This window comes from Salmo salar, chromosome 26 (genome assembly GCF_965601325.2).
Source record: "Salmo salar chromosome 26, fSalSal1, whole genome shotgun sequence".
Classification (NCBI taxonomy): domain Eukaryota; kingdom Metazoa; phylum Chordata; class Actinopteri; order Salmoniformes; family Salmonidae; genus Salmo; species Salmo salar.
The window spans coordinates 31015981-31042918 of NC_138316.1; the positions used below are offsets into that span (position 1 = coordinate 31015981).

Consider the following 26938-nt stretch of genomic DNA (forward strand, 5'->3'; position numbering starts at 1 on the left):
TTCTGTTTGCACTCTAACCATAAGTTTACAGTGGCCTTTATCTAACCCCCTGATCTGCACCACATCACACAGCACACTTTCATAGCTCTGCTCTACCCTGAGGAAATGCCACACTAGGTCTATACAAGAGATAGTGTAGTGGAGAACTATGTCTAGCAGATCCTTTAGTCAAGTCACTTCCTGCTGTGAATGTCTGTACACAAGCTGACCCCTGTTTACAGGAATTCTTTCCCCATGACTGGGTCACTGTGAGTGGGAGAGCTGAGTGTGTCTGTCCCTGGCTGCTTTGCTGCCTAGTGTTCACTTACGCTGTGCCGTACACAGTGTTAACTTCAGCCCACTGTTCACTGTGCCGTACACAGTGAACAGTGGGCTGAAGCTGGGGTTGTGCCTAGGAGCTGGGGCTGGGGCTGGAGCAGAGGCTGGGACTGGGGCTGGAGCAGGGACTGGGGCTGGAGCAGGGGCTGGGGCTGGAGCTGGGGCTGGGACTGGGGCTGGAGCAGGGACTGGGGCTGGAGCAGGGGCTGGGACTGGGGCTGGAGCAGGGACTGGGGCTGGGACTGGGGCTGGAGAAGGGGCTGGGACTGGGGCTGGGGCTTGGGTTAGGGCTTGGCAGGCTGAGGCTGGGCAGTCTGGGGCAAAGCCTTATATGGCCTTTCACTGACATCCCGGTGGCAATTACACTCCAGGACAGGCATGGTAAATGCAACGTAGGCGAGTAGTTAGGAAAAACCTCTCCTCTACTACGTCAAAGGCTTCTGTCAGTGGAGACTGGAGAGAGAGTGAGAGTGTGTGAAGAACTGGGAAATGTTTGATGGGGAGCTGGGGAGACACAGAGGTGACAATTAGTTTAGAGGGCTGGGTAATACTACTGAATGAATTAATTGTGAGTAACTAACTTGTTACCATACTGTTCCATGTAATCACTTTATTCCATGCTGTAAAGTAAAGTGCTACCGAATGTTCTACAAAGGACCACCGCTTTCATTTTTTGTCATTTTTTGTCAATGTATATTTGCAGACCTGGGTTCAAATACATATGTATTTGAGTATCTGGTATTTAAAATATGTTCAAATACACAGCCCAAAACAAGTACTTTTATTTGAGTATTTTAATGGTTACTTGTAAAAACCAAAAAGTCTGCCAAATTGTATTTGACAGGATTTTCAAATACCTGCATGGGAGTATATTTGAATCAGTGTATTTGAGTATTTCAAAAACTTTCCAAGTGTCTTTCCAAGTACATAAACATGTTCAACTTCTTGTCTTTTCAAATAAAATATATCTGAATACTTACTTCAAATGTATGTGAAAGTAATTGAGATATTTGAAATAGTATTTGGACCCAGGTCTGATATTTTGACCCAAAAAGGTCTATTGAAACAGATTCTGTATTACTGAATTGAACTTAAAGACATGATGTACTGTATATTGAACTGTTCTGCTTATTATTGTTACTGTTACAAGGCAGGCCAAAGTACAATATGTGACATTGCCAGCATTGCCTGGATTACACAAGAAAGTCAGACTGTTTCATTTCCAAACACAGTCCATAAACTGTGAACCATAAAGTGAAAACAGTCTGTCAGTTTTGGCTGTTGTGCAATAAGATAAACGGGGGTAAATATGTAAACCCATGACACCCACTACATAGTATAATAATATGTGCCGTTTAGCAGATGTTTTTATTCAAAGTGACTTACAGTATTGAGTGAGCACAAACATTTCCGTACAGGTGAGTCTTGAGTGACCCCAATGAGAATTGAACCCATAACCCTGGTATTGCAACTTGTAAGTGCCATGCTCTACCAACTTTGACACTGTTTTCTACAGAGGCCCCAGAAGTCCAAAGAGAGCAGAAGAGTAGAGCTCAAATGACTTAAAATAGGACGTTTAATGGGCCTCTGTAATTACAGGCCGCTGTAGGCCCTGTGATCTGTCTTCCTGGGGACTTTTCAGCGAAAGAGGGAAGGAAAGAGATTAGGTTATTTAAGGTTAGTTCCCCTTATATCTTAAATAGAAGCCATGAAACTCACAACTAAAATGGCCTCTTCCGGATTATGGGTAAAAATGTATTAGTAGGCTATTTATATTTACAGGAGGCCAACATTCTCTTGCCTATAATTTACATTGATACTTTAATGTCACAGTACCCTACATTTCATTTTAAATGTATGTCAAACAAAAAACAATGATTGCAAAGTTTAACAAACCATACAACTTTATGCACAAGGATGACTTTTAACAATTTCCCAAGAATATTTTACAAAAACACATGTATTTGAAGAACAGTGCAGATGCGAAGTTTAGTAATCATCATTGTTTTTTGTTTGACATACATTTTAAAGTGAAAAATTGGACTCTCAGCATCATTACCGTGGAATTGCCTGTAGGGTAAAGCTTACTACATTCAAGGTAGATTTGGAAAATAAAAGAGGACCTTAGAGAGGAGTGCCAAAGACATAAAAGCACATGAGGTTTTTCTTCAAGCTGCAGTCTATTACTGATGCTTTGAGTTGGGTCGTTGTGGTAAAGACGCTGTAAAGATTCTGTTGTAAAGATTCCGTTCATGTTTATTTTACTGTATACAGTAATTGTACTGTATAATTTTACAGTATTGTATTACAGCTATAATGCCTAAAAGGCCTATACCGTTTAAGAATACAGAGTATGTTGCTGTCTGTTCCTCAGGTCAAAGGCTGATATGACATCAGCATTATGTTGTTTGTAGGAATAGGAGGGGGAGAGTTGGGTAGTTCACTGTGTCATATTTTCCTCTGCTTATGCCAAACACAGGGGCTGTGTTACACACTTTCTCTCTCTCACTCCCTCTCTCTCTCTTGTCTCTCTTTTTCTCTCTCGCTCTCTCTCTCTCTTTCTGTCGTCTCTTCTCTCTCTCTCTCTCTCTCTCTCTCTCGCTCTTTCTCTCTCTTTCTGTCGTCTCTTTCTCTCTCGCTCTCTCTCTCTCTTTCTGTCGTCTCTTTCTCTCTCTCTCTCTCTCTCTCGCTCTTTCTCTCTCTTTCTGTCGTCTCTTTCTCTCTCTCTCTCTCTCTCTCTCTCTCTCTCTCTCTCTCAAACACGTGGTTTATTTGATTATTTTCCAAACTGCCACGTCTCAGAGTTGTGTGTGTGTTTTGGTAAAGACCCACATACACAGAGGACTGTTTGTCTGTCTGACGGTGTGTGTGTGTGTGTGTGTGTGTGTGTGTGTGTGTGTGTGTGTGTGTGTGTGTGTGCGAGAGACAGAGAGACAGAGAGACAGTGTTCAGTGTGGAGAGAGTAAATGAACAACATGGCCATGGAATGGGTCTCCCTGCTGTCTCCCTCTCTCCCCCTCTCTCAGTATATGACCACTGAGTATATGATATGAGTCAGTGGTGCTGACGACAGTGGGACACTGACTGTGTCTCAGAGTCCTCTCCTCCCCTGCCGGACTGAGTATCCCAGGCTACATGACAGGCAGCACCTCTTTTATTCACACAAGCAGCCCAGGAGGCCGGCCTGGTCGGGGCCGGGGCTGGTAGAGGGGGCAGGGCTATGGTATGGTAATGTGCTCAGAGGAAGTGAGCGCAGGGTAGTGGAATGCTGCTGAGATTAGTAGGACTGACTGACTGCCTGGGAGTTGAGCTGGCTGATCAAGGCTGGCAGGACAGCGCTAACCGCTAGCTGCTGAAAGCCTTTCCGGAGATACTGGGGATTATTAGCATCAGGGCCTAACCAGCGGATGAAAACATGCCCCATTTCACAGTGGTACCGGTGGAGGACAGCGCTACGTCCAACTATGACAGTTTGGAAGGAATTAACTGGGTGGACTACAGAGACACAGGACAGGGGGGACACCCTGGACATCTAGACACTGTCAGCTCTGATGGTGAGTCTCTCTCTCTCTCTCTCTCTCGCTCTTTCTCAGACAACAGACAACTGTTCCTCTCAACTCTTTACAAAGTAGTTCAACATAGTTGTCTTGTTAACTAAGAACTGCTTGGAAGAACAGACAGACAACTGAGATGTTTTCTATAGTGTGTTGTTATGAGTGTGACCTGAGGAGAAGTTGTGGGAATGCTTTACATTGTCCTGGGGGCTGGCTGGGACAGAACAGCTGGTTGTATATTTACCATGGCAATCCTCCAACCTACCTGGCAGATTTCCTTTCCCAGGCAGACAGTTTTCCAGCCTATTTTTGACAGCTCAGGGAATTTTCTGTGGGGTGTTATCGTGGGATTTCAGAGATTCAGGACAGACTCAGGGAGATTACCCCATCATGAGCCCCTCATGCCAAATATGTCTGTGGTGACAAAGGGAAAATAATTGGAGGGCGGGGTGGGGGGTGAGGAGGAGGGGGTAGAGGGGGTGGAGAGGCAGGGGGACCAGCCCTGCTTAGGCCTCAAGTGTTCCATCTGACAAAAGATGGAGCACTCTCTGTGCAAAGCGTTTATTTCTTTTCACACACAGGGGTTGAGCAGGCTGTTAAACCAGTGAGAAACAGCTTTTGTCTATCTCGGCTGTATATCTAGCTCTAGTCCCTCTTTCAGTTTCTCAATTCGCTTCTGTATCAAGTACAAGAAAGTGGATAAACCACTCCTAGGCGGAGAGGAGAGGAGTTTGTAGCCGGGGGGCAGGATTATATGAGACTGCTGATTTGCAAGGCTGATATGGGAACCGACCAGGCGTGAGTCTGCTGTATGAGGGAGAGAAAGGAGAGCTTTAATAAAAGGGAGCTGCCTCGTAATGAAGCACCCACACACAACCACAGGCTGGCCGGCCGGGCACACAGACCTACCCCTGCCTGGCCTTCCATCCATTACTGTCAGGGTAATGAATACACCACCATCACAGGCTGGCCGGCCAGGCACACAGACCTACCCCTGCCTGGCCTTCCATCCATTACTGCCAGGGTAATGAATACACCACCATCACAGGCTGGCCAGCCGGGCACACAGACCTACCCCTGCCTGGCCTTCCATCCATTACTGCCAGGGTAATGAATACACCACCATCACAGGCTGGCCAGCCGGGCACACAGACCTACCCCTGCCTGGCCTTCCATCCATTACTGCCAGGGTAATGAATACACCACCATCACATGGTGTGTACACAGTACTGAGTTATAGAGGAAGTGGGTGCTCAATGTTCTGGCCTGGGATTAATTACTATTGTTTCCAAGATAGTTACTATTGGCTGAGCAGTTTTATCTCTCCTGCGGAGAATGCGTGGGCAGGGAGAATGCGTGGGCAGGGAGAATGCGTGGGCAGGGAGAATGCGTGGGCAGGGAGAATGCGTGGGCAGGGAGAATGCGTGGCAGGGAGAATGCGTGGCAGGGAGAATGCGTGGCAGGGAGAATGCCTGGCAGGGAGAATGCGTGGCAGGGAGAATGCGTGGCAGGGAGAATGCGTGTGTGTACGTTCGTGGTACACGTCTTTGTGACTGTGTCCCTGCATGTGGCGGGAAACTGTGCAGTAGAGATATTCTCCACTAGACCACAGGACTGATATCATCATCATAATCTCAAACACCCTGGAATTATGGGACATCTTTGCCTAAAGTCTCCTCTATATTCCTGGAATGTATGGAATTCATTCACGGCTTGTTTTGTTGGATTTTGGCCTGGGAACAAACTGAAATACAAAGTGAAACAAAGCAAATCTACTGTTCACAATCTAGTGTTCACAATCTAGTGTTCACAATCTAGTGTTCACAATCTAGTGTTCACAATCTAGTGTTCACAGGCAACCTCAATTTAACCCAGTTTGCAAAAACACAGCTGTTATGTGTTATCACTGGCAGTTCATGTTTTGCCCATAAGAGGGGCTCCTGAATGAATAAAACAGCTGATGGCATGAAATGACCTGGAATGGTTCTCCAAGCCTGTTGAGCTCTCTCTGCACATGCTTGTTTTGAGATGACTGTGAACTCTCACCTTCTTCTTCCTCTTAATCTCTCTCTCTGTCTTTCTCTCTCAGGCAGTGGGGGTTTCCAGAGAGAGAGATAGAGAGAGAGAGCTATGTCACCATTTCCTACTGACAGGAAGAATAACATCTAGGAAGTGAGATGGAAACAGATGACTAGGAAGGAGTAAAAATGTATATTATTATCTTGGGTGGAGTGTTGCGTATGTGTTTGTAGGAAAAGGAGGAGTGGGAGGTGAGGTGAAGTGAGGGAGGAGATTGTTGAAGTAAAGGAGGCTATCATAGATGGTGTGATGGAGGGAAGAGGTGTGTGGGTCTGGTATGGTTGGTTAGAGAGGGTGGAGGAGAGGAGGGAGACAGCCACAGTCACAGTGCTAACTCTGTTCCAGGCTGATCGCCCTGCTCTCTCCAGAGCTGGTCTGGACTACACACTGTGGCCATTGTACCAGAGAAGCCTTCAACTAGAGTGGTAGCTAGCTAGGAGTCAGTCAGTTCTAGTCAGTCAGCCAGTCAGTTTATCCACTGTACAATATCTGGCAAGGCCGCATTTGCGCATGACCAAATTAGTTGTGAGAATTTGTGTGTGTGAAATAGTGTGTTTGAGTGAATGTGTGTGAGAGAGTGTGTCTGAGTGAATGTCTGCATCAGCATTATCACCATGTCCTACAGTCTTGCTGTAATCTAATCCACTATTGAAGGAATCTTTAGTTTTGTCTTCTATACAGAAAACAGTTGGCCTCATACTGAACTATACAGTACAGAACAGAACAGTAGATTACATAAGGGGAGTATCATTGTTTTCCTTCCTGGGTCTTCCCAGCCTGTCTTCAGGAGAACAGTGTCCATTCCTGTCATTCTGTTCCACATGCTTCATAGATAGGCTTAACCTCATAGAGATAAACACCCACCCTGCAGACAGCTGATTCTGTGTGTGTTGACTGAGTGATGACCGATGGGCTCTAGACAGCTGGACTGCTAATTTGAACCCTGAGACCAGCGACAGAAAAAGAGTCAGTCAGAAGAATTTATCATGAAGGGAAGCTGAAGTGTAAAGGATGGCTTGCAGACCGGTGTCTGTTACTGATTTGTAGTAGAATAAGGATAGCTAGTTGGCTGTGTTGATGAGGGGACTTACCACTGTACATTTTTTCTATACATTCATGCTACATGACAATATTTTCTCACAACCGTTTCTTTCTGTAAATCTGTAGGCAATTTTTTACTTCCTATCACATCAATGCTTCCTTTGATAGAAGTGGTGACTAAGCTCCTTTTATTTAGAACTGTTAAACATATGATTTTAGACTGAGAAAACGACATACACATAATGGGTGTACTCTGCTCTGCTGTCCCAAGTGGCTTACACATTACCCTATGTTCCCCATAGGGCTCTGGTCAAAAGTAGTGTACTATTATAGGGATAGGGTACCATTTTAGGACAGAACCCCACTAGCTACAGCTACAGTTGTCTCCCTGAGAGGCTATAGCATAACACGGCTGGTAGGGTAGGGTTAGCTGTATTATTGTACTAGAGCCCCTGGGGTTAGAGCTATGAGAGACATGTAACAACAACACTGGGTTATTTTAAAGTGGGAGTTGGCAGTCCTTTATGTAGGGAATGACTGTGTGTTTTCCACAGCCTCTAGCTTGCCCGGTAACAATGAATCCCCTCTCTCCTGATTGGGCTACTACAGTGTATTAGATTCTGTTGAAAGACAAACAGTCCTCAAAGACTGTGTCCCAAATGGCACCTTATCCCCTATATAATGAACCCTTTGGGCCCTGATCAAAAGTAGTGCACTATACAGGAAATATGATGCAATTTGGGACTAAGCCTAAGTCTCCAGGAGAGTGTCACTGTATTGTATAATAGCTTGACTTGAGGAATTAACAGCATGTCCAAAAACAACACACGTTCCTAACACAACTCTCTGAAGAAAGTCATGACCCAATGTGCAATTATGTTGTATCTATTTGTCACTTTGCCTTGTTATACCTGTATCCAAAGAATGTTCACTTGTTTCTGTTTCTGTCTGCCCTATTTCTGAATCCACCATTTGTGCCAATTTTGTGTGAATTTGATTTTCCAATTGGTGGCCCCCCTCCTCTGTACAGATGTAGGATCTTAATTTGATCACTCTTTTGTTGCTGAGAATTTTCCTGCACAGCAGGAAATACAAACTTGTAGTGTTTTTTAGTTTTAAAAAGGCTTCTAAAGTTTGTAATTTCCACTTTGAAATTTGCCCTAAAGAAAAATGTATCAACGCCTACAAGAATGTTCACGAATTATAATCCACGTAATAATTCACATTTCCTGTTGCTGCGGGATTATTTTTCTGCTGTAACTGGTGAAAATGAAGATCCTACATCTGTACTGTACAGTGCTCCTCTGCCTCGCACTGTTGTGCTGTAATCACCCTCTACTAACCCTAACCATAACCTACTGTAATCCTAACCACCCACCTTCTACGCCGTTCTCCATCGTTAGCGCACATCAAAGCTAGCACACAGCGCCTCAGCACAGCGGGCTAGCATTCCTCTGCTCTACTGGGCAGCTGCTGTTGTTCATGAAAAACACCACTATAGTTAATGACGGCCTATTGTTGTGGCAGAAAACACTGTTTTTTTTCCAGGAAAAAATAAGATGAGGGTAGATAATTACAACAAAATGGAACAGTCCGTTTAAAGAACTTTCTCCTAGGTAGCTCAAGATGTTTTGAAAAACTTGAAGAAATATAAACTGCGATGAAAAATACTTCAGTCATTCAGAATTCTGAAGAATATTACTAGTGAATTTGGATATAGTTGTCTTTATTTTTTAGATGACAGTAATTGAACAATTTATGTACATATCAAAAATATCCACAATCTCACTTCAGTCCTCTCAATCAGCATATATCTTCATCTTCATAGCAGATTACAAAGGGAAATCCAGATGCGAGCTGCTCAGTGACACGAGCCTACCAGACGAGCTAAATGCCTTTTATACTCACTTCGAGGCAAGGAACACTGAAGCATGCACGAGAGCACCAGCTGTTCTGGATGACTGTGTGATAATGCTCTCAGTAGCCGATGTGAACAAAACCTTTAAACAGGTCAACATTCACAAAGCCGCTGGGCCAGACGGATTACCAGGACGTGTACTCAAAGCATGTGCGGAGCAACTGTCAAGTGTCTTCACTGACATTTTCAACCTCTCCCTGACTGAGTCTGTAATACCACCATGTTTCAAGCAGACCACCATAGTCCCTGTGCCCAAGGAAGCGAAGATAACCTGCCTAAATGATTACCGCCCCGTGGCACTCACGTCAGTAACCATGAAGTGCTTTGAAAGGCTGGTCATGGCTCACATCAACAGCATCCTCCCGGACACCCTAGACCCACTGCAATTCGCATACCGCCCCAACAGATCCACAGTTGACGCAATCTCAATCGCACTCCACACTGCCCTTTCTCACCTGGACAAAAGGAACACCTATGTGAGAATGCTGTTCATTGACTACAGCTCAGCGTTCAACACCATAGTGCCCACGAAGCACATCACTAAGCTAAGGACTCTGGGACTAAACACCTCCCTCTGCAACTGGATCCTGGACTTCCTGATGGGCTGCCCCCAGGTGGTAAGAGTAGGCAACAACACGTCTGCCACGATGATCCTTAACACTGGGGCCTCTCAGGGGTGTGTACTTAGTCCCCTCCTGTATTCCTTGTTCACCCACGACTACGTGGCCAAACACGACTCCAACACCATCATTAAGTTTGCTGACAACACAACAGTGGTAGGCCTGATCACCGACAACGATGAGACGGCCTATAGGGAGGAGGTCAGAAAACTGGCAGTGTGGTGCCAGGACAACAACCTCAACCGCAATGTGAGCAAGACAAAGGAGTTGGTCGTGGACTACAGGAAAAGGCGGCCGAACAGGCCCCCATTAACATTAACGGGGCTGTAGTGGAGCGGGTCGATAGTTTCAAGTTCCTTGGTGTCCACATCAACAACGAACTATCATGGTCCAAACATACCAAGACACTCGTGAAGAGGGCACGACAAAACCTTTTCCCCCTCAGGAGACTGAAAAGATTTGGCATGGGTCCCCAGATCCTCAAAAGGTTCTACAGCTACACCATCGAGAGCATCCAGACCCTTTGCATCACCACCTGCTATGGCAACCGCTCGGCATCTGACCGTAAGGCGCTACAGAGGGTAGTGCGAACGACCCAGTACATCACTGGGGCCAAGCTTCCTGCCATCCAGGACCTATATACTAGGCGGTGTCAGAGGAAAGCCCATAAAATCATCAGAGACTCCAGTCACCCAAGTGAAAGACTGTTGTCTCTGCTACCGCACGGCAAGCAGTACCGGAGCGCCAAGTCTAGGACCAAAAGGCTCCTCAACAGCTTCTACCCCCAAACTATAAGACTGCTGAACAATTAATCAAATCGCCACGGGACAATTTACATTGATCCCCCACCCGCCCTTTTGTACAGTGCTGCTACTCACTGTTTATTATCTATGCATAGTCACTTCACCCCCAGCTACATGTACAAATTACCTCAACTAACCTGTACCCCCGCACACTAACTCGGTACTGGTGCCCCCTGTATATAACCTCATTATTGTTATTCTTATTGTGTTACTTTTTATTATTACTTTTTATTTTAGTCTACTTGGTAAATATTTTCTTAACTCTTCTTGAACTGCACTGTTGGTTAAGGGTTTGTCAGTTAGCATTTCATGGTAAAGTCTACACTTGTTGTATTCGGCGCATGTGACAAATAAAGTTTGATTTGATGTGATTTGAGTGAAAGAGTGGCCAATAGCGTACTTGAAAGACCTACAGAGACTGTATGGCTGTGCTTTGAAATGTATAACCAACCCACTAATAAGCATGTGCAACTTTTAGTTTTAAATTGAATCTCAACTTAATTTCCCCATTAGTGGTAAGGAAGCATTTCATCGTATTGAGTTCATCTGATAAACAATATATCAAACAGAACTGGATCCACAAATTCTTCTTCCTCTTCTTTTCCCCAGTGTCATTAAACACAATCTAACATCTTATCAGTCAGTCATTGTTGTTTGTATGATTATTAACACTGTCCAGACAGTGACTAAGTAGACACATTTCTAACTATGAAATATGAGGTATATATTCACAATGACTTAGTTGAGCACTTTACCATCCTTTATAAATGTGTAAGGACAAGTAAAATCAAAGTTTATTGGTCACATGCGCCTAATACAGCTGGTGTAGACTACAGGAAAATGCTTACTTACGAGGCCATTCCCAACAATACAGAGTTAAAAAGTAAGACAAATATTTGCTAAATAGAAAAGGAAATAGTAACACAATAAAAACAATAACGAGGTTATATACAAGCAGATCATGGATCAGTTCAAATGAGCTAGACAAACTAACACCAAGTTATTATACAATACACAGTATTACAGTATCAAATGTAACTTAACTGCCTAAGGCTCTGGTATAGCTGTGTACCCACCTTAGTGTTGGTTGGTACAGTAGCAGGCTAGCAGCATCTCTGTTGTGGACCCTGGTGTCCGTTGAGAGTCTAACTAGTGTTGACAGCTACTGTAGCTAACTGACTAGTGTTCTTACACACACCCAAATGCTCACTCACATACACACACTCACATTTAGGCATCCTATTTCACGTGCGTTTGAATCTGTGCTTGCATGCACGCGCACACAGTCTTGTTTTTGTGAATTTTCAGGGACTATTTTATTCCCATTCAAAATCCTACTAACTCTTACCCTTAACCTAAACCAAACGCTAACCTTAACCCCTAAACCTAACCCTAACCTTAACCCTAACCTTAACCCTAAACCTAACCCTTAAGCCTAAAATAGCATTTGAACAATACATTTTTTTATCTTGTTTTCCTACCTTGTCAGAACATTCTGGTGAGTTGTCAGGACATTGTGATCCTGATAATGTAGGAAAACATGTACACTTTCTCTCTCTCACACACACACACACATTGCCTTTGAACAGCACTAATCAGAATAGCATCTCTGCCAGCTAACCACACGAGGTAGAGCCATAGAGAGGTCTAAGCTGCATGACTTCTCCGCTGCTTAATAAAGTCTTAAATGTTCATTTAAGGAGAAGTTTAGCAAAGAGGCTTTCATACCGAATGAGCTAATAAGGTGACAAAGTGTTTTTCATGGATAAGCAGCTTTGGTGATTGCTGACATGTTGAAGTTTTCTTGCTTTCTTTTGCATTATTGGTTATATAAATGGTTAGCCACTGAAAAGTCACAACTCCGGAGTCTAGAGCCCAGATTCACAAAACCTTATTAAGAAGAAATGTATTCTTAACTGCAATTTTTTCCTTAAGTTATACTTAATGTGTATTCCTCAATAAAGTTATTGGAAATGTTCTCAAGTTTCTTCCTAAGAAAAAAGTTGCGAAGAAATTTGATTCTTGAAAATAATGTTCTTGGATTTCTTCTTGGAAACATTTTTAATTCCAAGATACCTAAACCCTTGTCTTAAACTCAGGGCAGTGAGAGATTAAGCTAATGAAAGCAATTGAGCATGTTTAATTAATTCACAAACTTCATATGAAACTTTCAGTATTGGTAGTTTTCAACCGAAGAACATGTTTTAGAACAGTAATCTCAGTATGAAATATGCTAGGATGATTGTCATTACTAGCTAGATTGGTTGCCTAGTGGCAATCATCTTAAGAAGATTGTTAAGAAGTTCGCAAGAAGATATTTGAGAAGTCCGTAAGAAAAAAATGAAATCTTAAGATATTGTTAAGGAATTGCACTTACGAACTGTCTTATGAACTTTCTTTCTTTATTAAGAAGCTTCTTAAGTTTTTGTGTTAGAAGTGTTCTGTGAATCTAGGTCCAGAACATCTATTGGATTCTTTTGATGTTGATGCTCACTGTGCCTTTCTTAGAGATGAGAAGATTCTGACTGTTGTCCGGGACCAGCAAGGTCGCAAGTCACCAACTGTGTTGGGTGTGGACACTGGTTCTATGTCAGTCAGTCTCTAGTCTAGGGTATAGTTCTGTGTCAGTCAGTCTCTAGTCTAGGGTATAGTTCTGTGTCAGTCAGACTCTAGTCTAGGGTATAGTTCTGTGTCAGTCAGACTCTAGTCTAGGGTATAGTTCTGTGTCAGTTAGACTAGTCTAGGGTATAGTTCTGTGTCAGTCATACTCTAGTCTAGGGTATACTTCTGTGTCAGTCAGACTCTAGTCTAGGGTATAGTTCTGTCAGTCAGACTCTAGTCTAGGGTATAGTTCTGTGTCAGTCAGACTCTAGTCTAGGATATAGTTCTGTGTCAGTCAGACTCTAGTCTAGGGTATAGTTCTGTGTCAGTCAGACTCTAGTCTAGGGTATAGTTCTGTGTCAGTCAGACTAGTCTAGGGTATAGTTCTGTGTCAGTCAGACTCTAGTCTAGGGTATAGTTCTGTGTCAGTCAGACTCTAGTCTAGGGTATAGTTCTGTGTCAGTCAGACTCTAGTCTAGGGTATAGTTCTGTGTCAGTCAGACTAGTCTAGGGTATAGTTCTGTGTCAGTCAGACTAGTCTAGGGTATAGTTCTGTGTCAGTCAGACTCTAGTCTAAGGTATAGTTCTGTGTCAGTCAGACTCTAGTCTAGGGTATACTTCTGTGTCAGTCAGACTCTAGTCTAGGGTATAGTTCTGTGTCAGTCAGACTCTAGTCTAGGGTATAGTTCTGTGTCAGTCAGACTAGTCTAGGGTATAGTTCTGTGTCAGTCAGTCTCTAGTCTAGGGTATAGTTCTGTGTCAGTCAGACTCTAGTCTAGGGTATACTTCTGTGTCAGTCAGACTCTAGTCTAGGGTATAGTTCTGTGTCAGTCAGACTAGTCTAGGGTATAGTTCTGTGTCAGTCAGACTCTAGTCTAAGGTATAGTTCTGTGTCAGTCAGACTCTAGTCTAGGGTATAGTTCTGTGTCAGTCAGACTCTAGTCTAGGGTATAGTTCTGTGTCAGTCAGACTCTAGTCTAGGGTATAGTTCTGTGTCAGTCAGACTCTAGTCTAGGGTATAGTTCTGTGTCAGTCAGACTCTAGTCTAGGGTATAGTTCTGTGTCAGTCAGTCTCTAGTCTAGGGTATAGTTCTGTGTCAGTCATACTCTAGTCTAGGGTATAGTTCTGTGTCAGTCAGACTAGTCTAGGGTATAGTTCTGTGTCAGTCAGACTCTAGTCTAGGGTATAGTTCTGTGTCAGTCAGACTCTAGTCTAGGATATAGTTCTGTGTCAGTCATACTCTAGTCTAGGGTATAGTTCTGTGTCAGTCAGACTCTAGTCTAGGGTATAGTTCTGTGTCAGTCAGACTCTAGTCTAGGGTATAGTTCTGTGTCAGTCAGACTCTAGTCTAGGGTATAGTTCTGTGTCAGTCAGACTCTAGTCTAGGATATAGTTCTGTGTCAGTCAGACTCTAGTCTAGGATATAGTTCTGTGTCAGTCAGACTCTAGTCTAGGGTATAGTTCTGTGTCAGTCATACTCTAGTCTAGGGTATAGTTCTGTGTCAGTCAGACTCTAGTCTAGGGTATAGTTCTGTGTCAGTCAGACTCTAGTCTAGGATATAGTTCTGTGTCAGTCAGACTCTAGTCTAGGGTATAGTTCTGTGTCAGTCATACTCTAGTCTAGGGTATAGTTCTGTGTCAGTCAGACTAGTCTAGGGTATTGGTTCATTGTATATTTAAATCCAGGAGGAAGAGTGTATTTTAGAGAGCTCCATATCTATCAGGGAGAAGATAATCAAGCAGATACAGCCTGTGTTTACATGAGGTGGACTTCACCGCTCTTTTATTGATTGTTTATTGATTGACAGGTAAGTAACAGGTCAGGAACACTTTGGTCTTAGTGGTTGTTTTTACGGTGGCACACAGCAGCACTGATCATAGGCCTATACACAAAAAGACACAACCTCAATTGGTGCCCCACCCTAGTGCTTACTAGACCATTTGGACTTGCCTTTTCCTGTTTCCTTTGTTTGAATGGGACCACATTGAAAATATGGCAACCAAATGTGTGGTAGTTTTACTGGTGTGTTTGAAGCTTAAAATGAATCTGCAAATATGTTATTTGTTAATATCTTGGCTAATAGTCTCTGCTTTGTATTAATTGTACAAAGACAAAGAAAGAAGCTGATGAAACTAGTAAAGAGAGTAAAGAATGATATGATCTTCCAAAATCCATTCTGCAAATGTAAGTTGGACTGTAACTTCACTACACCAGTGATATTTTGACACTTCCAGTAATAGGCCTAGTTCAAAGACCTCTTCAGTCAAACACATATGAAACAATTTCATTATATGTCTGGATAGCTTTGGAAACTTGGGAAGTCATTTTATTTCTCTCTGTAAAAAGCAAAAGTGAGTGGTGCCAGTAATGTGCTGACTTGTCTAACAGTAACAAGGCTTCAGACTGAGGTGACTGCTCAGTACAGTGGGAGGAGGCGGGAAGCTCGGCAGGGTTGGCAGTCTGTCTCACTTTGTTGGCAGTCGTTTGATCTTGTGGCTCAGAGGCATTTTTGTGGAGGCACCGTTTGTTCGTTGACTTGTTGGGACCTGTCGTTGTAATCCCTGTGTGCTGTTCTTTTCAGCGCAGTGGAACTCAGTGGGGCTCTCTGTGAGTCGTTCATAACAGTTCTGTTAATCTTTAATCTGTTTTAATTAGACATCAAACGTCAGGTCAGGAGAACCCCCTCCGGACCATTCAGCTTTACAAACGGCACCCCGTTCCCATACCCTCCATCCTTTTAATAAGACCGACATGAGGAGGGTGTTGTGGTAGAGAGAGAGACATTTGGAAACATATAAGCGAACAGTACAGACAGAGATAAAGGATTATATGTTGTTTTACAAGTTCAGCATCCTTCGGTCATTGTTTAGAACTGATGCTATGATGGCACGCACTTTGCAATGTAAACACAAACACAGTGACATTCTTCCTGTCTTACAATGTTCTCACATGGCACTAACAGCAAACTGACACTAGAGGGCAGTATTTGAATTGATTTGATCTTGTCTCTTTCCCTGCCCATTTTCAATGACATCATACTAGTGAGTGTTAGGTCTTTACACACGTATTCCTATCTAATCTCAGAAATGGTACGAGGAGTTGACTCTCATCATTAGTGATTAAGTGGGCCATCATTTTGAGTTGCCATTATGCGTTGTTAGCATCCATTGACAATCCATCATGGCCCATAGTAATATCAATGTGCTGTACGTAGTTGTGAAATACTTTAAGATCTTCATATGCTTACTGTGTGTTTGCTCTGGCCTCTGCTCTACAACCCACAGTGTATATGTATTTGTGCATGCTTGTGTGTACTCACTCCTGTGTGTGCACTCCCCCTCCTGTGTGTGTGTGTGTGTGTGTGTGTGTGTGTGTGTGTGTGTGTGTGTGTGTGTGTGTGTGTGTGTGTGTGTGTGTGTGTGTGTGTGTGTGTGTGTGTGTGTGTGTGTGTATGCAGCCTCACGCTGTGTGTTCTGGCCCAAGCCCCTCAGTGAGTGACAGTTTGCCCTGTGTGACAGTGTGTTCTGAATGGCGCCTGACTATGTCCCGAGCCAGAGATCACAGTACACTGCTCTCTGCACACACTGTGGCAGCATGGTCACCCTCAGCAGCACTGAGGTACGGAACACTGTGGTACCGGAGTCAGGTGAGTAGAGAAGCTTGGCACCACAGAACCAGCATGGGTCTAGTTTTAGAATAGATGCCAGAGAGAACTTAGCATTTTTTGTCTGGTGTTCAGCCCTACTTATAGGGTACTGCAGTTGGGTAATTCTCTGGTGTTCAGAATGTTAGTAATGTAACCGGTTGGATTTGGGCTGCAAGCAAATATTGTTTGAAGAGACTCGACGACTTGTCATGCTCTCTGATGATCCAAAGGTCAGGATCCTAATTTCTAGAAATAGATTGGTTTGTGTGTCGTGTATTATCATATTCACACAGATGCTTTGTGTGCACTGCCAGTAGCCCCAGGCTCATGTCCTGCCTCAGCTTGATGTATCAAGAGAAACAGAGAACAGAGTTTAAACCAGAGAGAAATTACTAAGCAACTTTTTTGTCGTCTCTGCTCTATTTAACATTGATTGATTTTAGTTTTGGCCTGGATGATGTTTGGATATGAATTTATCTTTGGGTGAATGCTTTGCTTACTGGTGATGCAAGAGAAGTCACTCAATTGCTCAATCTTGTTTAATGACATCACATTAATCTTGATCAGCAATGCTGGGTTGAAACATTTTGCAATAGAGGGTTTGAGTGAATTCCTTCCTATTTTCTCTGTGCCTGATATGCTAAAGACATTAAAAGCAGTATAATAGTGTAGGACGCAGGTCTCTGGTTACAGTATACCTCACATAGCAGCTGCCGGGGTTGATGACTTTGAACGTGGGAGTGGGACACTGAGACAGACAGTGATGTCATACTGTAGGTTGTAGGCAGACTGTGGGAACTAACTTGGAGATTCATCACAGCTAGCACCATAGACCGTATATACTGTGGTTGACAGGGTTGCATCGTTGCATGGTTTTGATGGCTATTGTACTGTAGTTATTATTAGTCGTCCCTTTTCCTGTAACCTCTACAGATATCGCTAAAGTTTATTTGTCTCAAATGTCATTTTTCGTGTTTTTATATTGCAACGTGTTGGTTGAGATGGAAACAAACAGACTGCTGTTTTACAATAGAGTACCAGCATGCATGAATGGGAACCGATCACAAACTGGCTCTCTCATTATCACACTTCATACTTTCTAATAACCCCTGTTTATCTTACCAAGGTACTGGTTGAAAATGTTATCCTTGCCTACTTTATAAATGTTTTATTTCTCTTCTTCTATCTCTTTTTTCAGGCCATGGAAATCACATGGAGGATAGTCCTTTCCTCAGCAGTGGAGATGCTGACAGGAAGACTGATTTCTATGACAGGAACCTGGCCTTATTTGAGGTCTGTCTTTAAAGTAACAGTCCAGTGTTTCCAGATTTCTAGGAAATATGACCTATAATTAATTACAATTTGAGTGAAATAGTTTTCCTTCCAAAAAAAATGTAATTAAATATGTTAACTGCTTTTTTGTGTTGGAATGGTGGTAGGTGTTTGTTCTCCAAATTATGATTTGGCCACAAATAGGAGCATAAGATGAGTTAACAACATTATTTGGGTGTGAGTTAACAGAATATGGACTTTTAAAAGTGAGACTTTCACTGGACAGTTATTTTAAGAGTGGCTCTCAGTGACACTGATACTAATACATGACATGATTATACACAACATATCACCTTTTAACATCAATATTTGCTAATCTCAACTGCCTAGATTGATCGATCACTAGATAGACCACCACTCCTCCTTCAACCTATACAAATTCAGTTCCTTACACGGCACTATAATACCCTTTTACTGTAGGCTATTACACCCCACAGACACCTCAGGTACCCATCCACCTCTAACTGTTCCCTGTTCTGCTGTCCCTGTCCTGCAGGAGGAGTTGGACATCCGTCCCAAGGTGTCATCCCTCCTCAGCCGGCTGGTCAACTACACCAACATTACCCAGGGGGCCAGGGAGCACGAGGAGGCCGAGAACACAGAGACGTCACGCAGGAAGGCCCCAAAGGTCAGAAGTCACAAAAACTACCTCTCTCTTCTTTTGAGATTCAAACAGGCTTTAGTCTCTCTCTCTCTCTACCCCTCTGTCTCTGCGCATGTTTGGATCTGAGCTTGCATGCGTGTGCTTTGGGTTGTGTTGGTGCCTGTTTGTTACAGGCACTGCCCTGTGGGCTCCCTGATGAGAGTTGATCAATATCTTACCTGATCAATAATTCTGATCAATTAGCTATTTCCTGTGGGTCTATCTGTGCTACATACCATATTCAGAAACACACACAAAAACATAGACACTGAAACACACTACTCACACAAATATTGGAAACTACAGAAGTACTATCATAGTTATCTTGACAACCAAATCACTCACATCTGTTTCCTGTCTTCTTTCTGTCACAATATATGTTTGGTCCTTTTCCCTTCCTGATTGATATTAGATTAAGACTGTAATGATATAAATTATAATTCATGTGAATTTTGTTTTCCTCTCTCCCTCTCTCTGTTCTCTTTTATCTCTCTCTCTCTCTCTCTCTCTCTCTCTCTCTCTCTCTCTCTCTCTCTCTTTCTCTCTTTCATTATTGTAACCCATCTTTCTCTCTCTCTGTTCTGTTTGTTCTCTCTCTCTCCCTCTCTCTCTCTCTCTCTCACTCGCGTTGTCTCACTTCATCTCTCTCTCTCTGCAGTCCCCCAACATGGGTACCCTGATGGGAGTCTACCTGCCCTGTCTACAGAACATCTTTGGTGTCATCCTGTTCCTTCGTCTAACGTGGATCGTGGGCACAGCCGGCATCGTCCAGTCATTCCTCATCGTCCTCATGTGCTGCTCATGTGTTAGTACACAGTGCTGTGAAAAAGTATTTGCCCCCTTCCTGATTTCTTATGTTTTTGCACATTTGTCACACTTAAATGTTTCAGATCATCAAACAAATTTCAATATTTCACAAAGATAACCCAAGTAAACACAAAATACAGTTTTTAAGTGATGATTTTATTTATTAAGGGAAAAAAGCTATCCGAACCTTCAACCCTTTCCAGACTGATAGATGTTAATTACTTTGTTTCTCATCTGTTCCTGGATTTCTTTGGATCGCGGCATGATGTCTTGCTTTTTGAGATCTTTTGGCCTACTTCACTTTGTCAGACAGGTTCTATTTAAGTGATTTCTTGATTCAACAGGTCTGGCAGTAATCAGGCCTGGGTGTGGCTAGTGAAATTGAACTCAGCTTTCCAAAAAATGTGATTAACCACAGTAAATTCATGATTTAACAAGGGGGGCAATTACTTTGTCACATAGGGCCATGAAGGTTCAGATAGCTTTTTTCCCTTAATAAATAAAATTATCACTTAAAAACAGCATTTTGTGTTTACTTGGGTTATCTTTGTGTAATATTTAAATTTGTTTGACGATCTGAAACGTTTAAATGTGACAAATGTGCAAAAAAATAAGAACTCAGGAAAGGGGCAAATAATTTTTCACAGCACTGTACACACATTGTGGATGCACATACAGGCACACTCACATGCATGCACACACACACACACACACACACACACACACACACACACACACACACACACACACACACACACACACACACACACACACACACACACACACACACACACACACACACACACACACTGTCTGGCAATGTTAGAAGACCATTGACACGCTGTTCATGTCCACTTGCCAAACCCCCTGTTAAAACTGGGTCACCAGCCAGTCAGCCAGTTAACATTACCAGGCTGAATAGAACCCACAGCAGTTTCCACATCCTGCTGTTTACTCCAAAGGACATATAATATATTTGTGGTTTATGTCTCAACCTTTCCAATATGATGGATGAATTATGTTCAGTTGTCCAATGACAAGTGATCCCTCTATTGCTAAGTGTGTTTATTATGTGGATAAAGAGCACAGTGTATTGGTTGATGGGCACAACATAAAACATCCAGAACTCTCTCATAAAGACTGACTGGCCTTATTTGATGGTGTTCATATTCTCTCCTGTTTGACAGACAATGCTCACTGCCATATCCATGAGTGCCATAGCTACAAATGGTGTTGTCCCAGGTGAGGGTACAGTACTTTGAAGCTTTGAAGACTGAGAATCCAAACTTACATTTTACACTTAAAACACTTGACATGGCATTAACAAGATAATATCATTTTTTATGACATGACTAACAAATGATCACACCGTCAGTCTATTCTGACCAGTTTCATCCATATTAAGTCTGTTCTGCTCTCTGTTGTAGCCGGAGGGGCGTACTTCATGATCTCTCGTTCCCTGGGTGCTGAGTTTGGGGGGGCTGTAGGAATCTGTTTCTACCTGGGAACAACCTTCGCTGCTGCCATGTACATACTGGGAGCTATAGAGATCTTCCTGGTGAGTTATCATCTGCTCCCAAATGGCACCCTATTCCCTATTTAGTGCACTACTTTTGATCAGGGCCTATAGTAGTGCAATATGTAGGGAATAGGGTGCAATTCGGGGCGCAGCCAATATACCACAGTAAAATAGTTCAATGTACTCAATCATATTGAGATGGAGTAACTTACATGTAAAAATGGGATCCAATAATATTAGCTGAACATACATTTGATCCACATAATGTTGCTGTTGTAGACTAGTATATGACTGATATTCGTATATTCGGAGTACTCAAAATACTTTTAAAGTGAAAGGCTTCTGTTCTGCTCTTACTGTATAGTGAGTTGTAGAAGCCATTATAAGTGCATTATGAATGCACATATAAGGTATTAAATGTGTGTGTCTCACAGAAAGTGTACCTTAATTACTTCTGTTGTCATTGTCCTTTCCCAGAAATACCTGGTTCCCCAGGCAGCCATCTTCCACGCCAGCGACCACCACGGGGGCGACAGTGCCATCCTCAACAACATGAGGGTGTACGGCACCATCTGTCTCAGCCTCATGGCCGTGGTGGTCTTTGTGGGGGTGAAATACGTCAACAAGCTGGCCTCTCTCTTCCTGGCCTGTGTCATCATCTCTATCGTCTCCATCTACGCCGGGGCCATTAAGTCCGTTTTCCAACCGCCCGACTTCTCGTAAGGCACTGGGGATTTTTTTACTTCTTTGTATAAACAGGAAATGGGATAATGGTATAATTGATGTGGATTTAATTTGGTGTTAATGATCAGTTTGTCCCTGACGGAAGCCAAAACACTTTCTGTTCCGCTGGCTGGAATGGTCAAGGGAGATATAATTGAATTTCCATTGTTGAACTTTGTCCTAAAGATCTAGCTACTGTACGCATACTGTAAATGTTTTTCATTGTAGCTATAATATAGCTAATATCTGATCTAAAGTAGAGTGAAAACACAGATATTATCATCACATTATCATGACATGTTATCATCACTCTGTTGATAATCAGAACCATTAATATTCCTCTTTCTCCAGGATCTGTATGTTGGGTAACAGGACATTGGTGAGAGATCAGTTTGACGTGTGTGGTAAGACGGTTCTAGAGGGCAATGTGACTGTACCTAGTCAGCTGTGGAGGAACTTCTGTAGCTCTGGCAACATGAGTAGTCCTCAATGTGACGACTACTTCAACCAGAACAACGTTACAGAGATACAGGGAATACCAGGACTGGCCAGCGGCATCATCAGAGGTAAAGACCAAAGTCAGAGGATGGACCATATTTGTAATGATATGGCTATTACCACACTCCTGGGTCTAGGATACAGATCTAAGATCAGCTTCCCCCTCCCACAGTCCTAACCTAAACCATTAGTGGGGGGAAATGTATAACTGACCCAAGATCAGCGTCTGGGGGCAACTTCACCCTATTACTATAGCCAATGGGGGCCAGCCAGGTAGGGGGCAGCAGAGCCACATCCACTTTTATTTATTTTTATTTATTTCACCTTTATTTAACCAGGTAGGCTTGTTGAGAACAAGTTCTCATTTACAACTGCGACCTGACCAAGATCAAGCAAAGCAGTGCGACACAAACAACAACACAGAGTTACACATGGAATTAACAAACATGCAGTCAATAATACAATAGAAAAGGTCTATATACAGTGTGTGCAAATGAGGTAGGATAAGGGAGGTAAGGCAATAAATAGGCCATAGTGGCGAAATAATTACAATATAGCAATTAAACACTGGAGTGATAGATGTGCAGAAGATGAGTGTGCAAGTAGAGATACTGGGGTGCAAAGGAGCAAAATAATGTCAAAAAATAACAGTATGGGGGATGAGGTAGTTGGATGGGCCATTTACAGATGGGCTATGTACAGGTGAGGTGATCTGTGAACTGCTCTGACAGCTGGTGCTTAAAGTTAGTGAGGGAGATATGAGTTTCCAGCTTCAGTGATTTTTGCAGTTCGTTCCAGTCATTGGCAGCAGAGGACTGGAAGGAAAGGCGGCCAAAGGAGGAATTGGCTTTGGGGGTGACCAGTGAGATATACCTGCTGGAGTGCGTGCTACGTGTGGGTGCTGCTATGGTGACCAGTGAGCTGAGATAAGGCGAGGCTTTACCTAGCAAAGACTTATAGATGACCTGGAGCCAGTAGGTTTGGCAACGAATATGAAGCGAGGGCCAGCCAACGAGAGCATACAGGTCGCAGTGGTGGGTAGTATATGGGGCTTTGGTGACAAAACGGATGGCACTGTGATAGACTGCATCCAATTTGCTGAGTGGAGTGTTGGAGGCTATTTTGTAAATTACATCGCCGAAGACAAGGATCAGTAGGATAGTCCGTTTTACGAGGGTATGTTTGGCAGCATGAGTGAAGGTGTCACGATTCTCTAAAGCTGAACCCAGAAGCGGACCAGGACAAGGTGAGTAAAATGAAGGTGAGTATTTATTTACAGACTCGTGGTGAAAATAGAATAATCCAGGAGACGGAGCAGCAGCGGAGGTGAGTTGATGAGAGTGAATAGGCAGATCCAATGATGTCACTGAAAACACCGACGACCGGGCAAGGGGGTTGAATATTCCGGGAGGATGATGTTCATTGCTAACGATCCGGCAGGGAATGGATGTCAGGTCAGAGCTTATGAAGAGAAGAGGTGATGATCAGGACCAGGTGTGCAGATGGCTGATGAGATGCAGGTGTGGTTAATCAAGAGATCTCCCGCCTAGCTTCGTCACCTGGCAACCAGACAGGGTGTGTTCAGAACCCTCAGGAAACCACTCCAAAACAGAAAACAGGCAGCTCAGGTAGAAAACAGACTCAGGAAGCGGGATTCATGACAGAAGGATGCTTTGTTGCGAAATAGGAAGCCGATTCTACATTTCATTTTGGATTGGAGATGTTTAATGTGAGTCTGGAAGGAGAGTTTACAGTCTAACCAGACACCTAGGTATTTGTAGTTGTCCACATATTCTAAGTCAAAACCGACCAGAGTAGTGATGCTGGACGGGCAGGCAGGTGTGGGCAGCGATCGGTTGAAGAGCATGCATTTAGTTTTACTTGCATTTAAGAGTAGTTGGAGGCCACGGAACGAGAGTTGTATTGCAATGAAGCTTGTCTGTAGGTTAGTTAACACAGAGTCCAAAGAAGGGCCTGAAGTATCCAAAATGGTGTCGCCTGCGTAGAGGTGGATCAGAGAATCACCAGCAGCAAGAGCGAGGTCATTAATGTATACAGAGAAGAGAGTTGGCCCGAGAATTGAACCCTGTTGCACCCCCATAGAGACTGCCAGAGGTCCAGACAACAGGCCCTCCGATTTGACACACTGAACTCTGTCTGAGAAGTAGTTTTAGAAACCAAGGGTGTTGAGTCTGCCGATAAGAATGTGGTGATTGACAGAGTCGAAAGCCTTGGCCAGGTTGATGAATACAGCTGCACAATATTGTCTCTTATTGATGGCGGTTATGATATCGTTTAGGACCTTGAGCGTGGCAGAGGTGCACCCATGACCAGCTCGGAAACCAGATTGCATAGCAGAGAAGGTACGGTGGTATTCGAAATGGTCGGTGATCTTTTTGTTAACTTGGCTTTCGAAGACCTTAGAAAGGCAGGGTAGGATAGATATAGGTCTGTAGCAATTTGGGTCTAAAGCTTTCCAATCTTTGGGGATCTCAGACGATACGAAAGAGAGGTTGAACAGGCTAGTAATAGGGGTAGCAACAATTTCGGCAGATAATTTTAGAAAGAGAGGGTCCAGATTGTCTAGCCCGGCTGATTTGCAGGGGTTCAGATTTTGCAGCTCTTTCAGAACATCAGCTATCTGGATTTGGGTGAAAGAGAAATGGGGGAGGCTTGGGCAAGTTGCTGTGGGGGGTGCAGGGCTGTTGACCGGGGTAGGGGTAGCCAGGTGGAAAACAAGGCCAGCCGTAGAAAAATGCTTATTGAAATGTTCAATTATCATGGATTTATCGGTGGTGACAGTGTTTCCTAGCCTCAGTGCAGTTGGGAGGTGGTGCTCTTATTCTCTAGTGTCCCAGAACTTTTTGGAGTTAGTGCTACAGGATGCAAATTTCTGTTTGATAAAGCTAGCCTTTGCTTTCCTAACTGCCTGTGTATATTGGTTCCTAACTTCCCTGAAAAGTTGCATATCGCGGGGGCTATTCGATGCTAATGCAATACGGCACATGATGTTTTTGTGCTGGTCAAGGGCAGTCAGGTCTGGAGTGAACCAAGGGCTATATCTGTTCCTGGTTCTAACATTTTTGAATGGGGCATGCTTATTTAAGATGGTGAGGAAAGCACTTTTAAAGAATAACCAGGCATCCTCTACTGTCGGAATGAGGTCAATATCCTTCCAGGATCCCCGGGCCAGGTTGATTAGAAAGGCCTGCGCGCTGAAGTGTTTTAGGGAGCGTTTGACAGTGATGAGGGGTGGTCGTTTGACCGCAGACCCATTACGGACGCAGGCAATGAGGCAATGATCGCTGAGATCCAGCAGAGGACAGCAGAGGTGTATTTGGAGGGCAGGTTGGTTAGGATGATATTTATGAGGGTTCCCATGTTTACGAATTTGGGGTTGTACCTGGTAGGTTCATTGATAATTTGTGTGAGATTGAGGGTATCAAGCTTAGATTGTAGGATGGCCGGGGTGTTAAGCATGTCCCAGTTTAGGTCACCTAACAGCACGAGCTCTGAAGATAGATGGGGCAATCAATTCACATATGGTGTCCAGGGCACAGCTGGGGGCAGAAGGTGGTCTATAGCAAGTGGCAATGGTGAGACTTGTTTCTGGAAAGGTGGATTTTTAAAAGTAGAAGCTCAAATTGTTTGGGCACAGACCTGGATAGTAAAACAGATCTCTGCAGGTTATCTCTGCGGTAGATTGCAACTCCTCCCCCTTTGGCAGTGCTATCTTGTTGGAAAATGTTATAGTTAGGGATGGAAATTTCAGGGTTTTTGGTGGTCTTCCTAAGCCAGGATTCAGACACGGCAGAGTGTGCTAAAGCAGTGAATAAAACAAACTTAGGGAGGAGGCTTCTAATGTTAACCATGCATGAAACCAGGGCTTTTACGGTTACAGAAGTCAACAAATGAGAGCGCCTGGGGAATGGGAGTGGAGCTAGGCACTGCAGGGCCTGTGTTAACCTCTACATCACCAGAGGAGGAGTAGGATAAGGGTACGGCTATAAGAACTGGTCGTCTAGTACATTCGGAACAGAGAGTAAATGGAGAAGGTTTCTGGGCACGGTAGAATAGATTGTACAGACAAAGGTATGGTAGGATGTGAATACAGTGGATGTAAACCTATGCATTGAGTGACGATGAGAGAGATATTGTCTCTAGAAACATAATTTAAACCAGGTGAGGTCACTGCATGTGTGGGAGGTGGAACTAAAGGGCTAGCTAAGGCGTATTGAGCAGGGCTTGAGGCTCTACACTGAAATAAGGCAATAATTACTAACCAAAACAGCAATGGACAAGGCATATTGACATTAAGGAGAGGCATGCGTAGCCGAGTGATCATTGGGTCCAGTGAGTAGCTGGGTGGGCTGGAAACATGGCGATTCAGACAGCTAGCGGGCCGGGGCTAGCAGGCTAGCAGAAAGGCCTTAGAGGGACGTTGTGACGGAAGAAGTCAGTTGTTGCTCCTTCTTGTGGTTACGTCGGCAGATCAGTCGTGATGGATCAGCAGGGCTCCGTGTAGAAAAGGGTCCAGGTCAATTGGCATAGTAGCCCAAAAAAAATTGGCTGATGGACTTCTTCAGCTAACAGTCCGGTGTGCTCTAGACAGCTAGCAGGCCGCAGCTAGCAGGCTAGCAGATGGGCATTCAGGGGACGTCGCGACGGGGGAGCCAGTTGAAAAAACCCCTCGGCAGATTGCGTCAGTAGTCCTGTCGTGAAGGATCGGCGGGGATCCGTATCGACAATAAAAGGAGTCCAGGCCAACTGGCAAAATAGGTATTGTAGCCCAAGGAGTGACTGATGGACCTCTTCTGCTAGCCGGGAGATGGGC

At 43.8% G+C, this 26938-nt stretch overlaps 1 protein-coding gene across 4 annotated transcripts in view; it reads left to right on the top strand.

The window, feature by feature from the left end:
• The first annotated feature begins 3260 nt into the window (after nt 1-3260).
• The window catches only part of LOC106587604 (solute carrier family 12 member 4), a 41413-nt gene continuing 17735 nt past the window's right edge, over nt 3261-26938 (top strand). The window contains exons 1-8 of one of the 4 annotated variants that reach the window (XR_006762168.2): nt 3261-3872; nt 17781-17875; nt 18411-18542; nt 19216-19386; nt 20552-20606; nt 20792-20922; nt 21361-21602; nt 21958-22172. Coding sequence is in view for 3 of the 4 variants with exons in the window: in XM_045708224.2 (XP_045564180.1) it covers nt 3734-3872; nt 17781-17875; nt 18411-18542; nt 19216-19386; nt 20552-20606; nt 20792-20922; nt 21361-21602; nt 21958-22172 (1180 nt within the window). In the remaining variant the exon portion in view is untranslated. Of the gene's footprint in view, nt 3873-16440; nt 16583-17780; nt 17876-18410; nt 18543-19215; nt 19387-20551; nt 20607-20791; nt 20923-21360; nt 21603-21957; nt 22173-26938 lie in introns of those variants that run through there. The other 3 variants (XM_045708224.2, XM_045708225.2, XM_014176164.3) reach the window with 3 other exon arrangements.